At 35.1% G+C, this 24611-nt stretch overlaps 3 protein-coding genes and 1 long non-coding RNA gene across 5 annotated transcripts; 3 read left to right on the plus strand and 1 right to left on the minus strand.

Annotated features, from left to right (window-relative positions):
• The first annotated feature begins 4609 nt into the window (after positions 1–4609).
• On the plus strand, positions 4610–7089 carry LOC123919569 (serine carboxypeptidase-like 9). The gene is made up of 6 exons (XM_045971519.1): positions 4610–4794; positions 5382–5530; positions 6231–6307; positions 6476–6595; positions 6703–6805; positions 7051–7089. The coding sequence occupies exons 1-6, from the start codon at positions 4631–4633 to the stop codon at positions 7074–7076; spliced, it is 639 nt and encodes a 212-aa protein (XP_045827475.1). The 5' UTR covers positions 4610–4630; the 3' UTR covers positions 7077–7089.
• Positions 7090–7791: 702 nt separating this feature from the next.
• LOC123919572 lies at positions 7792–8503 on the plus strand. Its single transcript, XR_006813272.1, has 3 exons — positions 7792–7986; positions 8077–8148; positions 8276–8503. It is a non-coding gene; the product is annotated as an uncharacterized LOC123919572 (long non-coding RNA).
• Positions 8504–8838: 335 nt separating this feature from the next.
• On the minus strand, positions 8839–17027 carry LOC123919565 (disease resistance protein RPP2A-like). The gene is made up of 7 exons (XM_045971515.1): positions 16204–17027; positions 14571–15615; positions 13794–14248; positions 11909–13013; positions 11552–11821; positions 10155–10952; positions 8839–9899 (listed from the first exon to the last, which is right to left on the minus strand). Exons 1-7 carry the CDS (start codon positions 16776–16778, stop codon positions 8967–8969), a joined length of 5181 nt encoding a protein of 1726 aa, XP_045827471.1. The 5' UTR covers positions 16779–17027; the 3' UTR covers positions 8839–8966.
• Positions 17028–19158: 2131 nt separating this feature from the next.
• On the plus strand, positions 19159–21385 carry LOC123919568 (polyubiquitin). 2 transcript variants are annotated; one of them, XM_045971518.1, is made up of 3 exons: positions 19265–19417; positions 19983–20205; positions 20434–21385. In XM_045971518.1, the coding sequence occupies exons 2-3, from the start codon at positions 19983–19985 to the stop codon at positions 21126–21128; spliced, it is 918 nt and encodes a 305-aa protein (XP_045827474.1). In that variant the 5' UTR covers positions 19265–19417; the 3' UTR covers positions 21129–21385. The 2 variants fall into 2 exon arrangements, with proteins under 2 accessions (XP_045827473.1, XP_045827474.1); XM_045971517.1 differs by having other exon boundaries at positions 19159–19417; positions 19983–21385.
• The last annotated feature ends 3226 nt before the right edge of the window (positions 21386–24611 follow it).

Raw genomic sequence — 24611 nt, forward strand, 5'->3', positions numbered from 1 at the left:
AACTCAAGACTCTTTGGGAGGAATTAGAATTGTATCTTCCAATTCCTTCTTGCACTTGTCGTCAGCGTTGTGTTTGCGAAGCTATGAGGTCTGCGCGTAGAAATCACATCTTGCTTCAAACCGTTCGTTTCCTAACTGGTTTGAATGAGAATTTCTCTACTGTTAGGTCACAGATCTTGATTATGGAGCCTCTTCCTCCAATTAACCGAGTTTTCTCCTTAGTTATCCAGCATGAACGCCAAGGTAACTTTGCTGAAATTGATGATTCTAAGATTTTGGTTAATGCTGCAAGATCTGCAAAACCTTCTTCTAGTTCCAAATCTTCTACTCGTAGTTGTTCTTACTGTGGAAAGGACAATCATGTGGTTGAAAATTGCTTCAAAAAGAATGGTGTACCTCCACACATGAAGAAGTATTCATCTGCTCATAATGTTGCAGCTGAGGGAGGTAGTGTTGATTCTAATGTTGCTCCTACTCCTCCATCACTCTCTCAAGATCAGTATGATAAGCTCATGACTCTCCTTCAGAATTCTAATCTTGCTTCCAATGTTGGTTCTGCAAGCTCCAATCAGGTTGGTTCTTCCATCATCACTGATCATTCATCAGTGATTCACAAAGGTATTCATCTTTCTTCTCATAATGCATGTGTTCTTGGCACTTGGATCATTGATTCAGGTGCTAGTCACCACATATGCAACTCATTATCTTGGTTTCAATCATATATTGAAATCAATCCTATTCACATTAAATTACCTAATGGAAATTTTGCAATTGCCAAATATTCTGGTATTGTTAATTTTTCTTCAAAATTAGTCATTCATGATGTTCTATATGTGCCTGCTTTTTCAATCAATTTAATTGCTGTGTCCAAACTTTGTAGTTCATCTAATTACAATGTTAATTTCACTGGTTCACAATGTGTCATTCAGGACAAGAAGTGCTTGAAGATGATTGGTTCTGGTGATGAGCATGAAGGCCTGTATCATCTTAAGCTCACAGATAGTTTGGCTCATGTTGCTTCCATTGATGGTTCTAACCATGCCACCATTCCCAAAACAGCTATATGGCATTTTAGATTAGGGCACCCTTCCCATCATAGACTTGTTAGTATGAAAAACAAATTCCCTTATGTAATAGCAGATCATAAAGGAATATGTGACATTTGTCACCTTGCTAGGTTTAAGAAATTACCTTATGGTAATAGTTTTAATAAAGCACTTGCTGCTTATGATGTAATTCATTTTGACATTTGGGGCCCTATATCAATAAAATCTGTTCATGGTTATTCATATTTTCTAACTGCTGTAGATGATTATAGCAGATTTACTTGGATTATCTTAATGAAGTCTAAAGCTGAAACTAGAACTCATATAGTAACCTTACTTAAAATGATAAAAACTCAATATAATCACCAAGTCAAAATTGTTAGGTCTGATAATGGACCTGAGTTTCTAATGCATGATTACTACTCTTCTAATGGCATTTTACATCAAACAAGTTGTGTGGAATCTCCACAACAAAATGGTAGAGTGGAGAGGAAACATCAACATCTTTTGAACATTGGTAGAGCTCTCTTATATCAGTCTAATTTGCCTAAAAATTTCTGGTCTTATGCTGTGTTGCATGCTGCATACATCATTAATAGAATTCCCACACTTGTACTTGAAAATAAATCACCATATGAAATGTTGCATCAATCCTTACCTGATTTAAATGATTTGAAAGTTTTTGGTTCTCTTGCATATGCATCTACTTTAACTGCTAATAGAACAAAACTATCACCAAGGGGTAGAAAATGCATTTTCTTAGGCTACAAGCAAGGTGTCAAAGGCACCATCCTTTTTGATCTTGAAACCAGAGACATTTTCATTTCAAGAAATGTTAAACATTTTGATCATATTTTACCTTATACTACCAACAATTCCAAAAACCATTGGCATTACCATTCAATCCTTGACAGTGATTCCATCACTCCCTCACCAGATAATTCAACTCAATACTTTGACACTCCTGCCATTACACCACCAAATGACTCACCTCCTAACACACCTGACCAACAAAATAATTTACCTAACCAACAACATAATTTACCTAACTCTACACCAACTGCTACTTCACCATTGGTTAGGCCTGACAGGATAAAGCATAAACCTTCCTATCTGTCTGATTATGTCTGCAGTTCTTCAGATTCATCCACACAGCCATCATCTCCAGGTATTCTCTATCCTATCTCCTCTTTTCATTCTTTAGATCATCTGTCTTCTTCACATAGTGTCTACACAATGTCTCTCACACAACACACAGAACCTAAAACCTATGCTGAAGCTTGTAAATCAGAACATTGGATACAAGCTATGAATTCTGAGCTTGAGGCATTGGCTCGTACTGGCACTTGGAAGATTGTAGATTTACCACCTAATGTTAAGCCAATTGGTAACAAGTGGGTTTACAAAATTAAGCACAAGTCTGATGGCACCATAGAGAGATACAAGGCCAGACTTGTAGCTAAAGGCTATAACCAGGTAGAAGGTCTTGATTTCTTTGACACTTTCTCACCTGTTGCTAAACTCACTACAGTTAGAATGCTTCTTGCCATTGCATCTATTAAAGGGTGGTTCTTACATCAGTTGGATGTAAATAATGCCTTCTTGCATGGAGATTTACAGGAGAATGTTTATATGCAAATACCAGATGGTGTTCAGTGCACTAAGCCTAACCAAGTATGTAAGCTGCTCAAGAGTTTGTATGGTTTGAAGCAAGCCAGCAGGAAGTGGTATGAGAAGCTTACATCTTTGTTAGTCAGGGAGGGATATACACAATCCACCTCTGATTATTCATTATTCACACTCAATCAACAAAACAACTTCACTGCATTACTTATATATGTTGATGATGTGATATTGGCTGGCACTAATATGCAAGAGATAGATAGAATCAAATGTATTCTGGATCACAACTTTAAAATCAAGGATTTGGGAGTTGTGAAGTACTTTCTTGGATTGGAAGTTGCTCATTCTAAAGAAGGCATCAGCATTTCTCAGAGGAAATACTGTCTTGATCTGCTCAATGACTCAGGTTTGCTTGGCTCCAAACCTGCATCTACACCTCTGGATCCTTCCATCAAGCTACATCAAGACAATGGGAAACCATTTGAAGATATAAGCTTGTACAGGAGACTTGTAGGGAAATTGTTATATCTCACAAACACTAGGCCTGATATAACATATGCAACACAACAGTTAAGTCAGTTCTTGCATAACCCTACTGTGACACACTACAAAGCAGCATGTAGAGTCATTAGATACCTCAAGCACAATCCTGGTAGAGGCCTCATGTTCCACAGAAACACAGATATGCATCTCCTTGGTTATTCAGATGCTGACTGGGCAGGGTGCTTAGATACAAGGAAATCAACAACTGGATATTGCTTCTTCTTAGGTTCATCACTAGTTTCATGGAAAGCTAAGAAGCAGTCAACTATATCCAAATCATCCTCTGAAGCAGAATATAGAGCACTATCTTCAGCAACTTGTGAATTAACATGGCTGCTATACTTGCTGAAAGATTTACACATTGAAAGCTCCAAACAGCCAGTGTTGTTCTGTGACAACCAGAGTGCTTTGCACATAGCTTCCAATCCTGTCTTTCATGAAAGGACTAAGCATATAGAGATTGACTGTCACCTTGTTAGAGAGAAGGTACAAGAAGGCTTGATGAGGTTACTTCCTATATCAACACATGATCAGGTAGCAGATTTTTTGACAAAAGCATTGCCTGCACCAAAGTTCAACAATCTCTTGTCCAAGCTTGGATTGCTTGACATATACCAAGCATCAGCTTGTGGGAGGATGTTAAGTGATGCTCATGATCAAGCTTTAAGTTGCAATATACATTGTACAGCTAACATTTTGTAACTAACTTGTAGCACAAGTTACTGTGTAGGTAGTGTAGCTTAGCTTATGGTAGATCATCTATGATTGTATATAAGTGATGTTAGTGTAAGAACAATTCATTCTATTCAATAATGAAGAAACTTTTCCTTCAATTCCCTTTCTATTCTTGAATCATAACAGATTCATTTCTTTTGCACTTTGAAATCTATGCAGGTTTGCCGTCGTCCTTGGAGGAGACGAAGTCAAATCTTCGTCGTCCTCTCAATACGTTCTTGTTGAATTTTGAGACTCTAGGTGAGTGGTGACGGTCGTTGAGGACTACTTTTAGTTTCCTTCCAGCCGAGAGACGCAAATGTTATGTTCCTCTATCATTTGTGAATGATTTTGGACCTGGGTGATGAGGTTCATAATTCTTGAAATTTTTAATTTACATGTGCATCATGTGTCTAGTTTTTATTATTTTTTTTTAATAATAATTAAAATGAAAAGATGCTTCTCCTTTTGATAATCTTAATCTTGCACTACGTACAGCATTAAACAATAGCATGTTCAACTCAATGATTTAACTTTTTATATTGTATAGAATCAACATGTTTCTCAACAACTCATCATCTCAATCACATGACACTTTTTATATTTTATAGAATACAACCAACATTCATCTTAATGACATGATCATTAACAAAATTATTTAAATAAGATGCTAGAGAAATTAATTGAAGCTTGCAAATTTGAAGATGATGGTTCCTCATACTCATAATTCATTTCACCATTGTTGTCAGATTATACTTGCTCTTGTGCTTTTTAGTTTGCAGATATTAACTCACATCGAGGCTTATGGCTCAAAGGTTGAAGTGCTTCCTGGTTTTGAAGGGCCTCTTCCTTTTGAACTTGAAACAGGGTCAGCATTAATCTTAACCATTTCTATTCACTATTTCTTTCTTTTTTATGAAAATTTTCTATTTCAGTTTCACCTTTACTATTTAAGGATCCAACATTCATAACTGGGAGTAAATATATATCAAATAAACATAAGTGGGAGGGAGTTGTTGAAGTTGTTTGGATCCCACGTTGCTCATGTTTTTGAGCTGTTGAGTGTATAAACCTGCTTGAACACTCTCACCCTTTGAGCTAACTTTTGAAATGAGTCAGGTTAAAGTTTACAATGTAGGAATTGAACCAAGGCTCACGATCAGTTGAGCCACCTGCTACCAGGTTTCTTATTGGGCCACCACCCGCAATCTATATCTGCGTACCAAGTCCAATAGTTATGGGCATGACAGGGTGTGTTAAGAGTCTCATATCGGTTGCGAGACGGCCTAAATATATTTTTATAAACGAGGACAATCCTCACATTACAAGCCGATTCTGTAGAGTTGAATTCGTCCACTCATGATTCTAATATTTGTCTTTAGTATTTCTTGTAGAAAGACACAAGAAATAGAAATGGCTGTGTGACAAGTAATGTATTTGTGTCACAATTAATAGGTATGTGGGATTGGGGGAAACAGATGATGACATGCAAGTGTTCTATTATTTTATCAAATCAGAGAATAATCCTAAGAAAGACCCTCTTATGCTTTGGTTAACCGGTGGTCCTGGTTGTTCTTCTTTTTCTGGCCTTGTCCATGAAATAGGTAATTTTTAAATGATAACTCTGTTTTTATTTTTTCTTGTATATCTTGTTGTGACAGTTTGTTAATGCATAACTGGATATGTATATATTATGAACCCAATTTCATGCGGTCATTGACTGCACGCATTCTTCCAATAAAGAGATTTGTGATCGTCCGTTAAAAAACGAACCAGATCTTAAGCAAATTTTGTTTTTCTTTATAAACTAAATTACCGAGCTTGAGATTTGGACCTCGATCTTGATCGGACAATCATGGATCTTGAGATTTAGTTACTTAATTAGGAATTTTGTTAATATGAGTTAGTGTCATGGTCAGGGGAAATAAGGCATGTTGTCAATAAAATAGAGATGAGTGATTAGGGACAGCATTATCTTGTCATTTGTATAGATTTAGGGGCCTTTTAGGCAATTAGGAGAGTTTAGAGTCTCTACATAAGGCTTATACAGAGAGTGAAAAAAACAGCTTATTAGTATAACTAGATTTTACATCTAATATGACAATCTTTAACATTTCTTTTGTAACCATTTTAATGTAAATTTTGCATTATGCCGAATCACTATGCTGTGAAATGCGACATCAGTTTTGTACTTTGGCTATTTTCTTGTGTTTGGTTTAGCTTATCAGTATAATTGATCCTGCTGAAATTGATCCATTGAAAAGCAATCATAGAATAACTTTGTCATCAATTGAATGTTAATAGATCCAATTGAATTCGAAAACAAGGAGTACGACGGGAGTGTGCCTAGTTTGGTCTCGAGGCGACAGTCATGGACAAAGGTGTTAAGAGCACCTCAATAATTTAACACTGATTTCATTTACTGAAGTTAATCCAAATTTTTTAAAAAGAACTTTATATTAGTCATGTAATTATAATTTTGTTTCTTTTCATGGTTTCATTATTGGATGGTGATTTACTAATATTAATGTTAATGATCTCTTGGTCAGCTATGCAGCATTATTTTTGTAGATTTGCCATTTGGAACCGGTTTTTCATATGCTAAAAATCTGACTGCTCACCGAAGTGACTGGAAATTAGTTCACCATGCTCATCAATTTCTTAGGAAGGTAACATTCCCGTCTGTCCGATTTCTGGAATAAAGACCATAGTCTACCTCCATCATGACAAAAATTAAAAGTAAGTTTGTGGCTGTAACACTTATATGTATTTGTAGTGGCTGATTGATCACACTGAATTTCTTTCAAATGAATTCTACATTGGAGGCGATTCATACTCTGGCATTCCTGTCCCGGCCATTCTTCAAGAAATTTCAAATGGTTAGAAATTCTAAACGGCTCAATTTTTATGATGAATTAGTCATTTAAATAATGATAAATATGATGCCTAAATAATGGTGATACTATACATTAGTTATTTACATATTCTCCTTTAAATATAAGCAAAGCAAAAAGTTTAGCATATTAAAGTTGACTGGTTGGATTACCATGGTTCCTTTCTCTTAAGAACCGGAAATTTAAGACAACGGAAACAACTGATATTTTTCCTTTTCGTTGATTAACAGGAAATGAAGAAGGTCTCCAACCATAGATAAATCTCCAGGTTTCCAACCATAATCTCTTTCTGTTGCTTCTACTAGAGGGATTTCTGAAACCGCAAATACCTTTATTACTATGAACTATGAAGCTTAACTGGCATATAAATTTTCAGGGATATCTGCTAGGGAACCCCGCAACAACACGAAGAGAAAAAAATTATCGAATCCCACATGCTCATGCAATGGGACTCATCTCCGATGAACTCTATGAGGTAATATTATTATTATTATAAGAACTCTTTAGTCAAACTAAATAGATTTTCATTTATTTGGTATTAACCCTCTGATTCGCAGAGTATATAGATTGTATTTTCCTGTTGATTACAATGATGATGTTTTGTACTTGACCTTAAAGATTGATGTTATGCTTAATGGTTTACCATTATATATTGATAGTCACTGCAGAAAAATTGTAAAGGAGAGTATCATGATGTCGATTCCAGAAATGACTTGTGTTTAAGAGATCTCAAGTCTTATGACGAGGCAAGTAAACCATCCCAATTTTGTTTGTTGTAGCCTCTCTTGAACCTAATATCTTGTAACTCTTTTGTATCTCTGGTAACTGACTTATCTTGCAAGTTAACTACCTACTTGTATTTTATACAATCCCAATACATTCCTAATACTTTCCTTTCTATTGATACATATACTCTAATAGGAATGAGGAATGAGTGACCAGAAGTGTCTCTTTGTATGCTACTTATGATATTGATAATCACTTTTGTTTGTCATATATATTGTTAAACTTTTACTTCTTATCTTCAGAACCTTTCAAGAATTGATCAGTTCAACATTTTAGATCGCTTTTGTGAAGGTGATTCACATCTATAGAGGAGATCATTGGCTCAGGAGTTGAAGAAATCTTCTAGTTCTCATCTCAGAGTTCCCGAATTAAGCTGCCGAGTAATTTTATCAAAACTAGTCTAGATTAACACATAGTTTTTGTCCATAATGTTGCAAATTTGATGTTTCCTGTTTTTATTATTAATGTAGATTTATATTTTTTACCTCACCACTAAATGGGCTAATGACGAGTGTGTTCGCAAGGCACTGCATATTCGCGAGGTTTGATATGATAAACCTATAAAACTCATTATATCTTGAGATTCTCTAATGATCGATGTATCACAATTGGCAACAAGAAGTCTCAGAAACTAATGGATACTAATGTACACAGCTTTGAGCTCTGCAGGGAACCATAGGGAAATGGGAACGTTGTTACAAGACTGATTTTGAGTTTCAGATCTCTGATAGCGTTGAGTTTCATGCAAATCTAAGCAAAAAAGGACAGCTCACGCCAATAGATATTTCCTCCGAGATTTAAGGTTCAAATTCAAATCAAGTCCCTCGATAATTTTTTTTGAGGTATCGGTCCCTCAATTTCGACATAGCTAATTTCATGACATGGCATCTCACCAACCTGAAAACTTACCCTAAAAAGAAAAAAGAGAAAGGAGGAAATCACATGACAACTCCTCCACAATCCTTTTTCTTCTTCTCTTTTATTGGCATGCCATGTCCCTCGTTCAGGTTACAGTTTCCTAAAAAATTTTGTGCTTTATATTATGCTTTTTTGCAAAAAGTTGTTTTCATTTTTAATCATTGAACTGATTTCCTGTATAGTGTTTAACTTTTTCTTGTTTTTGGTATTTTCAATGGTTTCCTATAAAAAAAACCTATGGCCAAAAGAATATTACGAATGTAAAACCGTTTGGAAACAAAATATTATGAATTCAAATAATGATACAACTAGTATGAATAGAACCAACTGATATCATAAGATCAAAAGATTCAAGTACAACTAAAAGGACTTGTGGTGTACAATAGTCATTACAGAACAACAGTACAAACATCAAAAGAAACCTAGGTATAGAATCTTAAATCTAGCTCTCAACGTGTTTGGATTCAGAATTCGACCAACGTGGTATCTGGGCCATGACATCCTCAAGCACCTCTAATCTGACTTCTACTGCATTCAACCTAGCAGCAACAGTCTGCTCTAGTTGGAAGAAATTAGCCGTCAGCTCTCTAAGGGCATCCAACATATGAGCTCCTAAGGCCATCCCAATGGCCTCAGGCTCAGATGTTGCCTGCTGCTCAGGCTGACACTCGGGTAGAGGAACCTGTTGCTCCTGATCACCATATGTTTCAGCTGCAGGAATCTCCTCAACTGCTGCCTCTGCAGGAATCTCTTCAACTGCGGCCTCTGCAAGCTGGTCAGAGTCATGTGTTACTAGTTGTACTGGTTCCACGACATCAGCATATAATCCATCAGCATGCCTGGTGGTCTGCATGTGGTTCACCGTTTCGTCTCCAAAGCGATTGATGGCTTCATTATCACCACCAGAAACACTAACATTATTACCGCCATTACAAGAAACAATAACATCCTCCTTGTCTACTACATGACAGTGTTCCATTTCTTTGTCGAGTGATTCATCATATAAGAGAGATACTGTAGTCTTATCAACAATGAAACCCTCCCCAAAAACAACCACAACTTCCACTTTGTTACCAGGTTCTAGATTTGAAGTTATGCTCTGCCAATCCTCATCCTCAAAGGAGGTTAGTGTATCTCTTTTATATGCATGAATGGTTGTCTTTGTGTAATTTATGATTAAAACACCTTGGCAACCTTCTGATGTTATGTTATCCGAGCAAGAGTAATAGGCAACAGACAACATCATGCTGTTCAGGGTACTCTCCTTCATTGTTGGGACGTCAAATATTATAGAACAACCTTTGCAACTGAAAGTTAACCAATCAGATTTATTGTCACAGCCGAGCAAAAATGAATCCCAAGTCCCATCTGCAGTCTGTACAATGAACAAATGTTTAGATGCTTCAAATTAAAAATTTGGAGATCAAAGGAAAAAAAAGTTCATTATCACAGTTCACACCCATTATGTAAACTACTAATGTAAAATGAGTTTTAAAAAAATTTTAGAATAAAATTGTGTCTGATTCAAATTAAGGACGAAATAATTTGTAAGAAAAATATAATTTCAGGCAGAAACCAAAATTCCCGTTTACTTTTTAAAAAACTGGATATGCGGAAGAGATATTCAAACCTCTAAAACACGGTCTTCAGCAACATTAGAGATTTGAAATTTTGTTCCCATTTGAATTAAGAGAGATTTCAAGTGATTCTTTGACCCTAAAGTGCGAACATGACCAAGGCAATCACCAATTAAGGGAGAAGCATGCACATCAGAGATCCCTGATGTAGTTGAACTTGCACTTGCTTCAAAGTTCTGACAATTTGTGGCTTTTAATACATCCAAAAATCTTGCTACATCTTGAGTTAGTTGTAAATCTGAATCACAATCCGCACAAAGAATTCGAAGTTTTTGAAGGTCTTTTGAAGTACCAAATGATGACATGGACACAGATGATTGAACTAGGGATATCACATTATTTGATGGCGACATCCAAGACCGAATGAGAGAAGGGAATACATCACGAGAAAATCCTTCAAAGCCACTTAAAGAAATATATCCAATGTTTTTCAATCTTACTATTGAAAATGGCACTTTTGTTATGGCAGTCTTATCCGCAATCAAGGTAATCAATGATTCCATCTGTTCCAAATCCTCCTCCAATTTGTCAATCTTGGAGCATCCTGAAAGAATCAAAGTTTCTAGAGACTTTAATTTATAGATGCTTCTCGGAAGTTTCCGAAGACCTGTGCAGTCTGTCAAATTTATCAGAAGAAGTTTATGCAGAGATCCAATGCTATGGGAGACTGTAGACAAACTTGGACAGTCTTTGAGTACTAGCTTTTCAAGATTAGGCAAGAATGAAAAGTCCGGGGTTTCAGTCAAATCTAAAGAATGACTAAGATTAAGAATTTTTAGATTCTCTAGCTTCTGCAAGAAAATAAAAACCACAAAGAGAGTAATAGTAAGAGAAGCATAGGAAGAAAAAATAGATTGCAATTTGGAAGAATAGATATTTTCAACTAAACCTTAACACTTGGATGTATCAATCACTTAGTTTTTTAGTGTTGGTTTCGGAGCTGATATATAATTTTTGAATATATAAGATTTGAATTGTTTGGTTCATGAAAGTGTTTATATGTACACATTACTTCCCAGATTTGTCCGTTGTTAGTGAGGTGTAATAGACCTGAAACATTTTACACGTCTATAACAAAAGCGTTACATGACATGCTTTGATAAACCATGATATCGGTGGACATAGTTTTAATAAACACAAAAAATATCCCTAAATTGGAGAATAATTTTTACAAAAAATATCCCTAAATGATTTACTCCGTTACTGTCATTGTTTAACAAAAATAGTAATTGATGAGAAACTTTGGATCATAAATACACAAAATGGACGGATTTAATACACTACATAATTTATCTAGTGTGTGAAATTGTCAAATGATACTTATAAATAAGTTATGTACTTTTGGGTCAATAAATTTAAACTTGAATGTTATACTTTCATGCAAAAATACCTGGCTCTTGTTCCAAATTTGTTTGAGCATACTATATTTTAATTCAATTGCAACTAGACTTCCTTGCTGAAATTCTGCAGGAATGTAAGTTAATGGAAATCCATGCCAGTAAAGCCACCTAAGATCTCCTGAAAGGTATTTAAAATCTCCCTCAAGCTTCACCCCAGCGAGGCGAAGCAATCTGAGTTTATTCATCTTCTTGAATGCCTTGGTTTCCAGACAATCTTTTCTTGGAAACTCCAAAGCCAGTCCCTTGACAGCTTCTGTTCCCTGAAATTAAAAAATCAGAGAAACAGATTAGTGAAACATAATCAATGTTTAGTTTCTTACTTTGTTGTTTCTCTAATTAGTAATTACCTTATCCTTTGATAATATATCAAGCACTTCATCACAGCGCCAAACCCTACTGCGCTTTTCAGGATCTGATGGTGATTCCTCAAAAATTATTTGTCTTCCCATGTCTCTTAACAAATCATGCATTCTAAGCTTGTTCCTATTGTCAATAGTTAAAAGGGCTCGCTCAACAAGGACTTTGATTCCAATATCAGCAAAAAACCCACACCCATTTAATATTTCCATTACATCCTTTTTGTCCATTCCAATAAAGAAACAAGCAATATCAAGGAATATTTGTTTCTCTGTAAAATCTTTTAAACCATCAAAGCTTACTTTTAGCTTCTTCTGTACTTGATCATGGGGAATACATTTGAGTTTCTCCAAAACTTTCTGCCACTCTGTTATTTCACAATTAGACAAATAGGACCCAATGACTTCAAGTGCTAGTGGCAATCTCCCAGAATAAGCAATAACATCTGCTGAATGTGTAGCGTAATCCTCTGTCGGACTTGGTTGCTTGAATGCATGCCAGCTGAAAAGCTCTAGAGATTCACTTTCGTCCATTTCTTCTATTGTATACACTTGATCAACTCCACATGATCTAAGAAGATCCATATCTCTCGTTGTGATTATTACTCTACTTCCCGGACCAAACCATTCACGGCTTCCACACAAAGCCTTTAGTTGGTCCAATTCATCCACATCATCAAGCACAAAAAGCACCCTATTCTTAGAAAGTTTTTCCTTCAATATATGTTTCCCTGATTCGATGTCACGTATCTTCAATGCTGTTGTCTTGTAAACATCACAAAGTACCTGTTGCTGTAGTGAAACTTGATTAGTATGTGTCTTCCAAATTTCCCTTATACCCAAAAGAAAGCTCCTTCCCTCAAATTCTTTCCCAATTTTGTTGTAAATGGCTTTGGAAATGGTTGATTTACCCGTACCCCCCATTCCCCATATCCCTAGAAGTAAAACATCTTCTGATTTTTCGATGTTTAGTAGCTTAGTCACAGCTTCCACGCGAGATTCTACACCCACCGGATGTTCAGCAACAAATAATTGTGTCCTATCTAGCAAACGAGTGACATGTTCCACAATATTCTTGATATCAGCACTTTCATTCCTATAAAATATGAACCAACGATTAGGTTCATAATCAATTGTATGTATATAAGCATTCTCCAACATATGCTTGTATCAAAGAGGAGGGAGAATTACATTACATTTATAAGAAGTTGGTAAACCAGTAATCTGTTGTATGATTTAAAATTTAAAATTACATATGCTTGTTACTTCTGTATAACATTTGTAGTATAAACCCACCACATATATCCTATAGTGTCGCGAGTGATTTAGTTAAAATGCCACCTCAATAATACCACCATCATAGTCACATTTTGTGTGCAAATCTTTACAGTAAAGAGAAGTGAAAATCAAAAGAGTATGACAAATTTAAATTTGAGATAAAGATTCATGGCTTCCACAAACAACTCATCAACAATTCTAGAAATGTCAAATGGAGGATTTAGGAACACCTTCTAGAGATCGATCATCATCATAGAGGACATAATAGATACAAGATAAAAATATATAGAAATTGGTTCCTAGTTTTGAGATATTTATGTAAAACCAAAGTTAATTCATATATGTTGACAATCACAAAGAAACTACTTCAAACATGTTTTACTCATTTAACATATTTATTGGAATCTTGTTTCAAATTAGCTTTACATTGCGATCAAATTTCAGATTTTGTAATTGTTTTTAAAAACATCAATCAGTATCTTGCAATTTTAAAAGTGGTCATCTTTAAAAGAAAGAGATTTTTAAAATGGACACAGATAGAAATTTTTTAAACAATCACGAATAATAACCTAAAAGAAAATAAAAAAAAACAAATAACCTGGAATCTATGAGGACAAACCCTGCAATGCCACAAATTTCATAGAGATCTCTTTGCCAACGACTCTTTGTGGATTCATCCACTGAGTTTTTTGATATAAGATCATCAAAAACTTTCCCAAAATGGCCTTTCTGATGACGTACATCGGAGGGATCCACCTCATAGAACACCGGCACAACGACCAAACCCCTATCTCTGCCAATTTCCATTATCTTCTCCAACTCTAGCAAACACCATCTTGAATTAGCATAATTTTTTGAGAAAACAACGATAGCAAGTCTAGACCGTCCAATTGCTTGCAACAATGAGATTGAGATTTGATCTCCTCGTTGAATCTTGTCATCATCTCTGAAAGAATCAATCCCCGCATTTTGAAAAGAGGAATGCAGATGTGACATGAACTTTGCACGACTATCTTCCCCTCTGAAACTCAAGAAAACATCGTACATCTTCGGCTGAAACATTAAAGAAAAGAAACAAAAAAAAAAAAATTGTAGCTTAGATATATGGTTGCTGAGATTCTTGATGCGACTGATACATCATCAACTATGAGGTTACCCAGAATTTATTTTGTTATTAATTTTTAATTTACAATCATACTAATCAACTTCTCATGTTCTTGCGATGATTATGAAACCAAATGTTAACAAACTGATTTCATTAATGTTCACTCTGCTTCCTTAGCCGTTATATATTTTAGAACCAAAAACCATACATTGGTGATACCTCAAATAGAGCTAGCCTCAAAATCACACACACACACACACTACCACTCACCTGATCAGTGTTATTACTTGATTCCCTCGTAATGATAGCTTCTGCTGTGGCTTTGTGCAAAACATGCATTTGAATCTTGTTATTCTCATCAATGGTTACAAAGCTTTTGTCTTCAAGGAGACTTATTAGAAGATTTGTACATTGTGTTGAACTATTTAAAGATTGGACATCATGTTGGTCTATCCCGATATAGAAATACGCGAGATCAAAGAATATTTGTTTCTCTTCATCATTCAAATCATTTAAACTACTTTCTAGAGTTCCTTGTACACCATTATAGTGATAACTTGTGAAGTAACGCAACTTCGACTCCCAGGTAGCTACTTTTTTCGAATTGAAATGTTTCCCAAGGTCTGTAAGAGCAAGAGGCAATCCCCCAGAATAAGCAACTACCTGTCTGGAAAGGTCAGCAAAACCTTCATGAGAAGTTGCTTGGCTGAACGCGTTCCAATTAAAAAGCTCAAGCGATTCATTTTCGTCCAGTTCTTTCACTCTGTATATATGGTCAGCTCCATGCTCCTTTAGTAGTTTCCTATCCCTTGTCGTGATGATTATTTTGCTACCTTCACCAAACCATTCATGACTTCCACACAAAGCATTTAGTTGCTCCAAATTATCAACATCGTCAAGAACAAGAAGTACCCTTTTACCTCGAAGTCTTTCTTTTAAAATCACTTTTCCTGACTCAATTGTAGATATATTTATTTCAGGAGCTCTGGCCATATCAAAAAGAATTTTCTCTTGTAAAGAAACTAGAGTTTCACTTTTATTCTGAACTGATCTCTTGACATTTTCGATCAAGCACTTGTGCGCAAAATAGGAACCAACCTGACCATAAATGGCTTTGGCAATGGTTGTTTTACCAATCCCTGACATCCCCCATATCCCTAGTATGAGAGGAGATTTTGACTGTTTCAATAGTTGAATCACATCTTGCACACGAGAATTTAAGCTCTCTGTATACAAACCATTGAACATGCCTCTCTTCCCTGTTATCACATGAGTAGCTAGTTCAACTACATTCTCAATATGTTCACTTTTGCTCCTGTATAATATTATAGATGAATAAGAGACGATTATATCGTTGTGTTCATCTGATAATTATAAAACATGATTTAGACTATCATCGCGTTCATCTGATAATTGTGAAATCTCACTTATGTACCATAGATTTAGCCTAACTGTTGAAATATGATGTACATTTCTAGAACACATTAGTAATTTATAGAATAACTAAGTAATGATGCAGATGTCTAGAATTTTCTAGAATACTTAAGTGGTGCATAGAATAAATCAATATCACACATATATTAGGAAATGTCATGAAAATTCTAGAACGTAGTATCTACAAAATACCTCATAGACATATAAATAGGTGAACATATGTCAATAACATTAAGGTTCATGATATTACTACTGCTACTACTCTCCTCCTAGAATAAGTTAACTACTAATGTATTACCCCGTGTCTCACAAAATGCTCCAATACTATTCTACACTATCCAACTGCATTCTAAACTAACACTACTACCGCAACTACTAACACTAACATTTCACAGTTTTAAATTTCACATGCTCAATCAAAGTAATAATAATAATAATAATAATATTAAAAAGGTAAGTTTAAAATTACTTGTATGTGAAGACGTGTCCCAAATATGTTGATCCTGCATATGTCATAGCTTTATTATGACTGATGGTTGCCACCCAAGACATGAACTTATCCCCATGTTGGAAGATTTCTTGTTTAGAGATTCTATCAAGAAATTCATGAAAGGTCTCTTGTTCAAACATAGCTATACTTTTCTCCGAAATTCCGAACGAGATACGGATACCGACGACACGATCATAGAATAAAGTAAGAAGCATAAGACTACTATCTGTGGTTCGGCAACATTCAGTTATTTTTTCCAATTCTTGAAGACACCATCTTGAATTAAAATAATTTGTTGAAAATACAATTACAACAAGTTTGCAATCTTGAATTACATTCAGAACTGAGCTTGGTATTTCTCGTTCTCCTCCTCTTCTAATCCTCCTCTTATTATCGTCCCAGAAAACAACAATTTCACGTTCTGAAGAAGTAAGACCCTTATAGATACCCAAAACAAAAGAACGTGCATCTTCGTCGCAGAAACTAAAGTACACATCGTACCTCTTCTTCCTGTTTAGATTAGATCTGCGGCGTATATTGAAGCAGGAAGACATGGATGAAAATTTCTCAATTATAGGCTAGTGATCAATCTGAAAAAATCTCTTTGAATAGCAAGTTCTGCTTTGCTTCTTTGCTTCATGTGAATGAGTACTTATAAGTCAAAGTCATTTCATATAAGTCAAAGTCTTCGAGAGAAACATGTATAACTAGTGTGCGTCCATTAGAAATGGAAAATGGAAAATGCACTAACTACTCGATTTAATCAAATTTGGAGGCTATTAGAAATGGAAAATGTTAATGTTAATGCATGCTTAGCGATATTATATTATATATACATATATTGGAGATGGAGTTTCTATTTCGGTCAATTTACTTATCCATATTAAGGAGTGAAATTTCTAGTCAGTTACTTGATAACAAATAGAAAATGCTAAATTTCATATTGAAATTTGTGCATTCAATGCATGTAAAATGTAAAAAAAACTGATTAAAAATTATGAATTTCTTCTAACCATTAATGGAGAAGATTAGAAAAAAAACAGAAAAATGAAAAGGGTGTGGATTTGGATTATTTAAGGTTTCAAAAAACAGTAAAAATAAAATCTCAACCGTTAAAATTGTTGTTATTTAGATGAATGAGATTGGTAGTTGGTATAGATATTGGTGCATCTTAGGTTGTCGTTATTCAGAAAAACAGCAAGTAGATAAGGTTGCATGGTGTGTGTGTCTCAGTTGAGCCATAGTCATTATCGAGCTCCGAAGCCTAATTCTTAATTCCTTTATATAATTCAACTTATTGGTAAACTAAGGTGATTAATGTTTTAATTAAAAACCAAATCTGTCTTCAAACTAGTGAGGCTATTAATTACTAGTTCATTGGTCGAATCATTAGTTCATTGGCTGAACTATTGAGTTATTATTCGAACCACATGATTAAACCGGATAAAAATGGATAATCTGGTTGAATAAACCAATCTCTATAATAAAACTATATATACATTAAATCGGGTTAAATCGGATGACTCGGTCTCTAAAAAAAAAAGTATCACACAAAATAAAATAGTATAAATCCAAATAAATTCAAGTTTCAAAATATCGTACTAATTCGTATGAATTGTCTCAAAATATCGTAATTTCACAAGTTCAATCTTTATCTTAAAATTTTAAACGTAATCACACACACACACTAAGTAAAATAGTATAAATCCGAATAAATTTTAAACAAAGTCTAACTCTCGAATTCGTATGAATCTTATCGCTTCTCAATCTCACCATCTCACTTTCTTATTGCAATGTAGGTATTAAACCAAGGCATATGCTAGTCGTAAAGGTTAGCCTTAAAGTTGTTTAATTTGTAGTTTTTTTGGAGTCCCACATTTTCATGTTTTGTGGCCGTTAAGTGTATAAATGTGTTGGGACACCCTCATGTTTTGTGGCCATTAAGTGTTTTGTGGTCATGGATTTTGCGATTTTGCTCACCCTCAAGGATCTGGATCCTAAGTAAAATCCAAAATCAGAGCAAAATCCCAGTAAAATCGCACAAAATCGCTACAAAATTCGCGATCTCGTATGGATTCCACCACTGGGCTTTTCTGTTTTATGATTTTAAACTTTGAGTACTTTTATATTTATGGTTTGAGACTTGATTGTTTTATGATTTTAAACTTTGAGAGCTTGCACTTTATAACACACACACACACTATTATGAGTTGAATCCATCGATTTTGGTTGCGATTTTCGATTATGAGATCTTGATTTCCCCTTTCGATTCAACAAAATCAATTGAGTAGAATCCTTAGATTTTGGTTGCGATTTACGATTTTTCGGTCTTACTATCCTCTTTGGATTTAAAGCAAAATCTCAATTCTGACAACCTTCCTTCCAACAAATAATTTTCATTCACACCCCTCATAGAGCTAACTTTAGATCAAATGGTTAAGAAATTCAAGTATATACCCCTTCTATCACATTATTCATGATTGTTTCAGGCTCCGTGAGTTTTAGGTGAAGTGAGAAAGTGTGAAGATGAGACGTGAAAAAAGCTTAAATTCAGCGTTTGGATTTACTCATGGGCGGGTCAGGACCAACTGTCACTCCGCATTCATTAGCTCTTTCTTAAGCCAGTGAATGTAAATTACAGTGAGTAGCAAGCAAGCGAACAGAGCGCACCTAAACTCAAAGCGCTAGCCCTTTGGTTTGGCTCCTAAAATATAAATATCCCCTACAGCGGAGCGTTGCTTTGTTTGCTCGGACTGTTCCGATGAGGAAGGACGCTCATTTGTCGATGGAGCTTATTTATTAGGTTTCTGGAACCATCGGTCCAATTCCCTCTACCGGACTCGCCCGTACCAACCTAGTTCAAACCAAAATTTTCAATTCACTAACCCACGGTCCATTATAAACCACCCAAATATCTAATTTTTGAAAGGAGTCACGATTGATCTGGATTTAGCTGGACTGCTCGAGAACAACGCTCTTATCCAAACTGCCCAAACAATTGATCCACGTGTCACAATTTGAATGGCAGAGTTGCCGTGCCGTAAAGAAATCTCGTACCATTTTGTTTTGCTATAAAAACCGAAACCGTGAAATTCATTCTTCACGTTCAAATCGCTTTCCCTTTAGTAACCAAAAAAAAAACCGCTTTCCCTTTTGTTGAAGAGAAGAATTCATAACACAAAACCGCTTCAAGGTATCATCATCTATTCTCTCTTCTCCTCCGATTATGGATTCGATTATTAGTTCTCGTTCAATCGATTTCTGAATTCCTCAATTTATTTCGATTATTAGACCTCAATTATTAGGGTTTTGTTTAATCTTTTATCTTTTCGATCGATCATTGGATCAGGCTTTGTTTTTCTTTTTCTGAATCAAACCGTTTACATGATTTTGCTGTCTCAATAATTTCTCACGCGAAGATCTTTGTGAAAATTATCTCGATTAATTCAATTAATCAAAATTATGTGTATTGCATGATTCTAAAATTTATTTCAGTTAGATTAGTTCATGGATATTTATTTGTTTGATTCTGTGATCGGAACGATTAATTACGATGTAAATTCATAATCCAATTTATTGATTGTTTGGGAGAATTTGACTTTTAACATGAGTCTTTTCTTCATGAGTCTTTTCTTCATGAGTCTTTTTCACTTTGTTGTAGCCATAATAAAGAATTGATGATTGATACATTGTTGTAGCCATAATAAAGAATTGATGATTGATACATTTTATTTTTTTGTTTATTTTGGATAATATAGATGCAAATCTTCGTTAAGACCCTCACTGGCAAGACCATCACTCTGGAAGTTGAGAGTTCAGATACCATAGACAATGTTAAGGCCAAGATTCAAGATAAGGAAGGGATCCCACCGGACCAGCAGCGTCTGATTTTTGCTGGAAAGCAGCTGGAGGACGGGCGTACCCTTGCCGATTACAACATCCAAAAGGAGTCTACCCTCCATTTGGTGCTCCGTCTCCGTGGTGGTATGCAAATATTTGTTAAGACCCTCACCGGAAAGACAATCACCCTTGAGGTGGAGAGCTCTGATACCATTGACAATGTCAAGGCCAAGATTCAAGACAAAGAGGGAATCCCACCAGACCAGCAAAGGTTGATTTTTGCTGGAAAGCAGCTCGAAGATGGCCGGACCTTAGCTGATTACAACATCCAGAAAGAATCCACTCTTCACCTTGTCTTGCGACTTCGTGGTGGTATGCAGATCTTTGTTAAGACCCTCACTGGAAAGACCATCACCCTTGAGGTGGAGAGTTCTGACACCATAGACAATGTCAAGGCCAAGATACAAGATAAAGAAGGTATTCCCCCAGATCAGCAGAGGTTGATTTTTGCCGGAAAGCAGCTCGAAGATGGCAGAACCCTGGCTGATTATAACATCCAGAAAGAGTCAACTCTTCACCTTGTCTTGCGTCTTCGTGGTGGTATGCAGATTTTTGTGAAAACTCTTACTGGTAAGACAATAACTTTGGAGGTTGAGAGCTCAGACACAATTGACAATGTGAAGGCTAAGATACAGGACAAGGAGGGCATTCCCCCGGATCAGCAAAGGTTGATTTTTGCCGGGAAGCAGCTCGAAGATGGCCGAACCTTGGCCGATTACAACATCCAGAAGGAATCCACCCTTCATCTTGTCCTTCGTCTGAGGGGAGGTATGCAGATCTTTGTGAAGACTTTGACTGGAAAGACCATTACATTGGAGGTAGAAAGTTCAGATACGATCGATAATGTCAAGGCAAAAATACAAGACAAGGAGGGAATCCCACCAGATCAGCAGAGGTTGATCTTTGCTGGCAAGCAATTGGAGGATGGAAGGACCCTTGCTGACTACAACATTCAGAAGGAGTCTACTCTTCACCTTGTGTTGCGCCTTCGTGGTGGATTTTAAGTATTTGAATGTTGCAGAGCTGTCTTATAATGTGTGGAAGTCCTTGCAGGTCTTACGTTTCTATTGTTTCAGAACTTGTTATTGCACTGGTCTTTAGTCCATATTGGCCCTTAAAACTTTAGTTTGCTGTGGTATTTGTATAATTCTGTTCTCAGTTTACTTCATGAACATGGTTTATCTGTTATTGTTCTAGTAATCTTGCACTCCTTACTTTATATTTTTATCCGAAGTTCAAATGATATGCACTTTTGATTTAATTACTGCTTGGCTCGCAATTGGAAATAGTATACCTGTCTCCTTTTCCATTACCTATTTTCCCTGTTACAGTTACAGTATAACAAAACAACAAATTCTGGAAATATAAGACATAGGTGGTGAATAAAAATGGCTACATTACTACATCTCTTGCTGATGAGGCTTTTCACAAGAGTTCTGAAAAGAAAACCCCTTTTAAATTCTAGTTTGCTTGTGTTTTTCTTATACTCCACACAAAAGGAGGGATAAACCTGATAAAAGGCTAGAACCCAAAATTTCCGCGACACACTTTTTGTTCCTCTACGTCTATACTTGATGATAGAGCCTATTTATTAGTATTAAGGTTGATCTTTTACTCTCACTCTCGTCTCTTCTTTTACTTCTCTGCCTCTCTAGGTTTTATAAAATAAAAATAACTATTCTTAAAATAAATAATATTCCTATGCATTGCTGCTATACTAAAATAAAGATATCACTAAATTAATCATGAACTAAAATTTAAGTATATAACAAAAACATCTATAAAATAATACCATCACTCAGTAGATTATAAGGAAAAATATTTTCAATTCAACAACGATAAAATATTTAAATATAAAAATCGTGTAAAATATCGGGATCTTAAACCTGCTATCAGGTATCTGATCAGACCATCCACGATTTATATCTGCGGACCACGTCCAATAGTGTTGGGACGAGAGGATGTGTTAAGAGTTCTACATCAATCTGATTTTGCAGGATTGAGTTATGTCCAACTTTCAATTCTACGATTTGTCTTTCTTGTAGAAAAAACATAAGAAATAGAAATGGCTGTATGAAATTGTGTCACAATTAATAGGTATGTGGGATTGGGGGAAACGTATGATGTCATGCAAGTGTTTTATTAATTCACCAAATCAGAGACAACCATGGCATGCAGTTGGGAAACACTCCTAAGGAGTGTGGGACTGGATATTGTCATCGCGGTCTAGGATATAATGAGGAAGGAGAACAATGTGGACAACAATGTCAAGCAGTAGGAGAATGATGTTTTCTGCTACCATGAAGACATGGAGGAGAATTACTGTGACTGTCATCACTTCCACAACAGCGAGAAGGACAACCTTGCCTACTTTGGAGTTCCGCTTTTCTTCAGATCTTGAGATTCATTTCTTTTGCACTAAACAATATGATATTCAACTGTTGAGTTTTCGGTTCATAATGTTGGATATTTTATAGAATAAATTTATTTTAAAGTTAATTATTGTATAATGATTAAATTAATTAATTTTTTACCAAGTCATATAGTACACGTTTTTGTCTTAATTCCTATTTACTTGGTTTTTAATCCTAATTACTAGGATCGGAAGTTATGCTTGGTACTATTAATTAGAACATGAGTATATTAGGTAAAATAACATAAGATGATGGTGGTAAGTGAGAAGATAAATTATGAGAATGAGATGTGAGTAAAATATAAGTGATTAGAGAAATACTCTTATGAAAACTTTTTCCTTTTCACATATAATTGAGTTATCTTCCTGGATTACATCACCGGTGTCAATAATGTCTTGCTAGTTCTATTACCTCGGATATGATTCATATCTGGGAAGGACCTGTTGAATCCTGGGGGATTTGCGCTTATGAGGCGGATAAATCCTTAAGGACAATGCGATCAGCACGCCTCAGGTATTGTTCGATGGTTCACTATTTTGCAGATCATTCATGGTTTTGAAAGTTCATGGTGGTTGACGAAATCAATAAAGATAAGTTTCTATAATGTTTATTCTTATTTTTATGTTATTCGTTATTTGATTAATTACTTATATAAATATATGTGGTTTATTATTGTGATTAGGTCCAATTTTTACAACAATCTTAAGGATTTATATAATTCCCTTTGGCAGAATTTATCTTGTGTTATATTCATCAGAATTATCTCAATTTGAGAACTATAAAGAAATTGATGTGGTCAATGGAGTTCACCAATCTGAATTTTAAAGTGCTCATTTATTCTCGTCGCGGAAACAGGAGAAATTTTATGAACTATGAGGGTTTGCCAACTAAAGACGGGCGCATTTTTCCTGCGAGTTTTGAGTTTTATATTAAATCTGTGATTGTGTTGAATTTGTCTAAAAAATTAGAATTATTTAATTGTTTAAAGGTTCCTTGGTTTGCTACAAAATCTTTGTGCATTTTTCCAGTTACAGCAGCATTGTCTTCATTCATGTGATTATTATTATAACTATTATGTTTATGGATGAATATGATTACCCTTCTTAGAACCATGAGTCGATATATGTAAACCCCATACAATACTCTGTCTGTTGCATGCCTAGTGGTCTGGATTATTTGAAATTGAGTTAACGTGTTGTATGCTTTACTTGACTATTTGCATAAATTCAATTAGAACTAAGAGAGTGGATTTCTTGTGAACTTTTTATGCAGTAAAGCAGTATTTATTGTCTTGAAATTAAGGGCGATATATTAATCAAATGTATGTATTTGTTGACGATGGATATGATTGGTAGTCACATACTCATTTTTATATTTTGAGACCACATGTTAACATGTATAAGTTGATTGATGATTTGATAAATTATTATAGTGGCTTGTATTTTGAAAGATTGAGAGTATGTTAGTATGTGCAATAACTTGAGAGTTAAAATGAAGTGTATGATATTGTGAATTGTGACTGCTTAAATTATATTGGTGTGGTTACTAAGAATATATATGCAATTGAAAATATTTAAAGACATGATTTGTAGTAGCTTGCACTCAAACTTTGAGTTTTCTTAGTGGTTTGTTTAGCTCAGGCATGATCTGCACCGGGAACTTGGTGGACTTGATTATAAAATATTTGTTGCCATTGAAGCATATGAACTTCTAGAGTTGAAAGCAAATTGAGGAGATATTTTATTGAGAAATTTCATGACATTGAGGTATTCAAAGAGATACTAATATGCTATGTGATTGAAAAGTTGTCGCTTAGAAATATTATAAGTAGACCTGTACATGATTATAATTCATGAAATATTTTTGAGATATCATAAACTATAATATGGTATATTGAGATTATCCATTGTATTAAAATAATACAATGATGTTTAGTGAAATTTGTTATGAGAAAATATATCTCTATGTGCGGAGTTATAAATTGTCCTTATTGAGGGGGCACCGTCACTTGAAATAATTCAAGTAGACTTGAATAAAAATTCACCTATGCTACCAAATGTGGGGGTGATGTCG

Source organism: Trifolium pratense, linkage group LG4, assembly GCF_020283565.1.
Source record: "Trifolium pratense cultivar HEN17-A07 linkage group LG4, ARS_RC_1.1, whole genome shotgun sequence".
NCBI classification, from domain to species: Eukaryota; Viridiplantae; Streptophyta; class Magnoliopsida; order Fabales; family Fabaceae; genus Trifolium; species Trifolium pratense.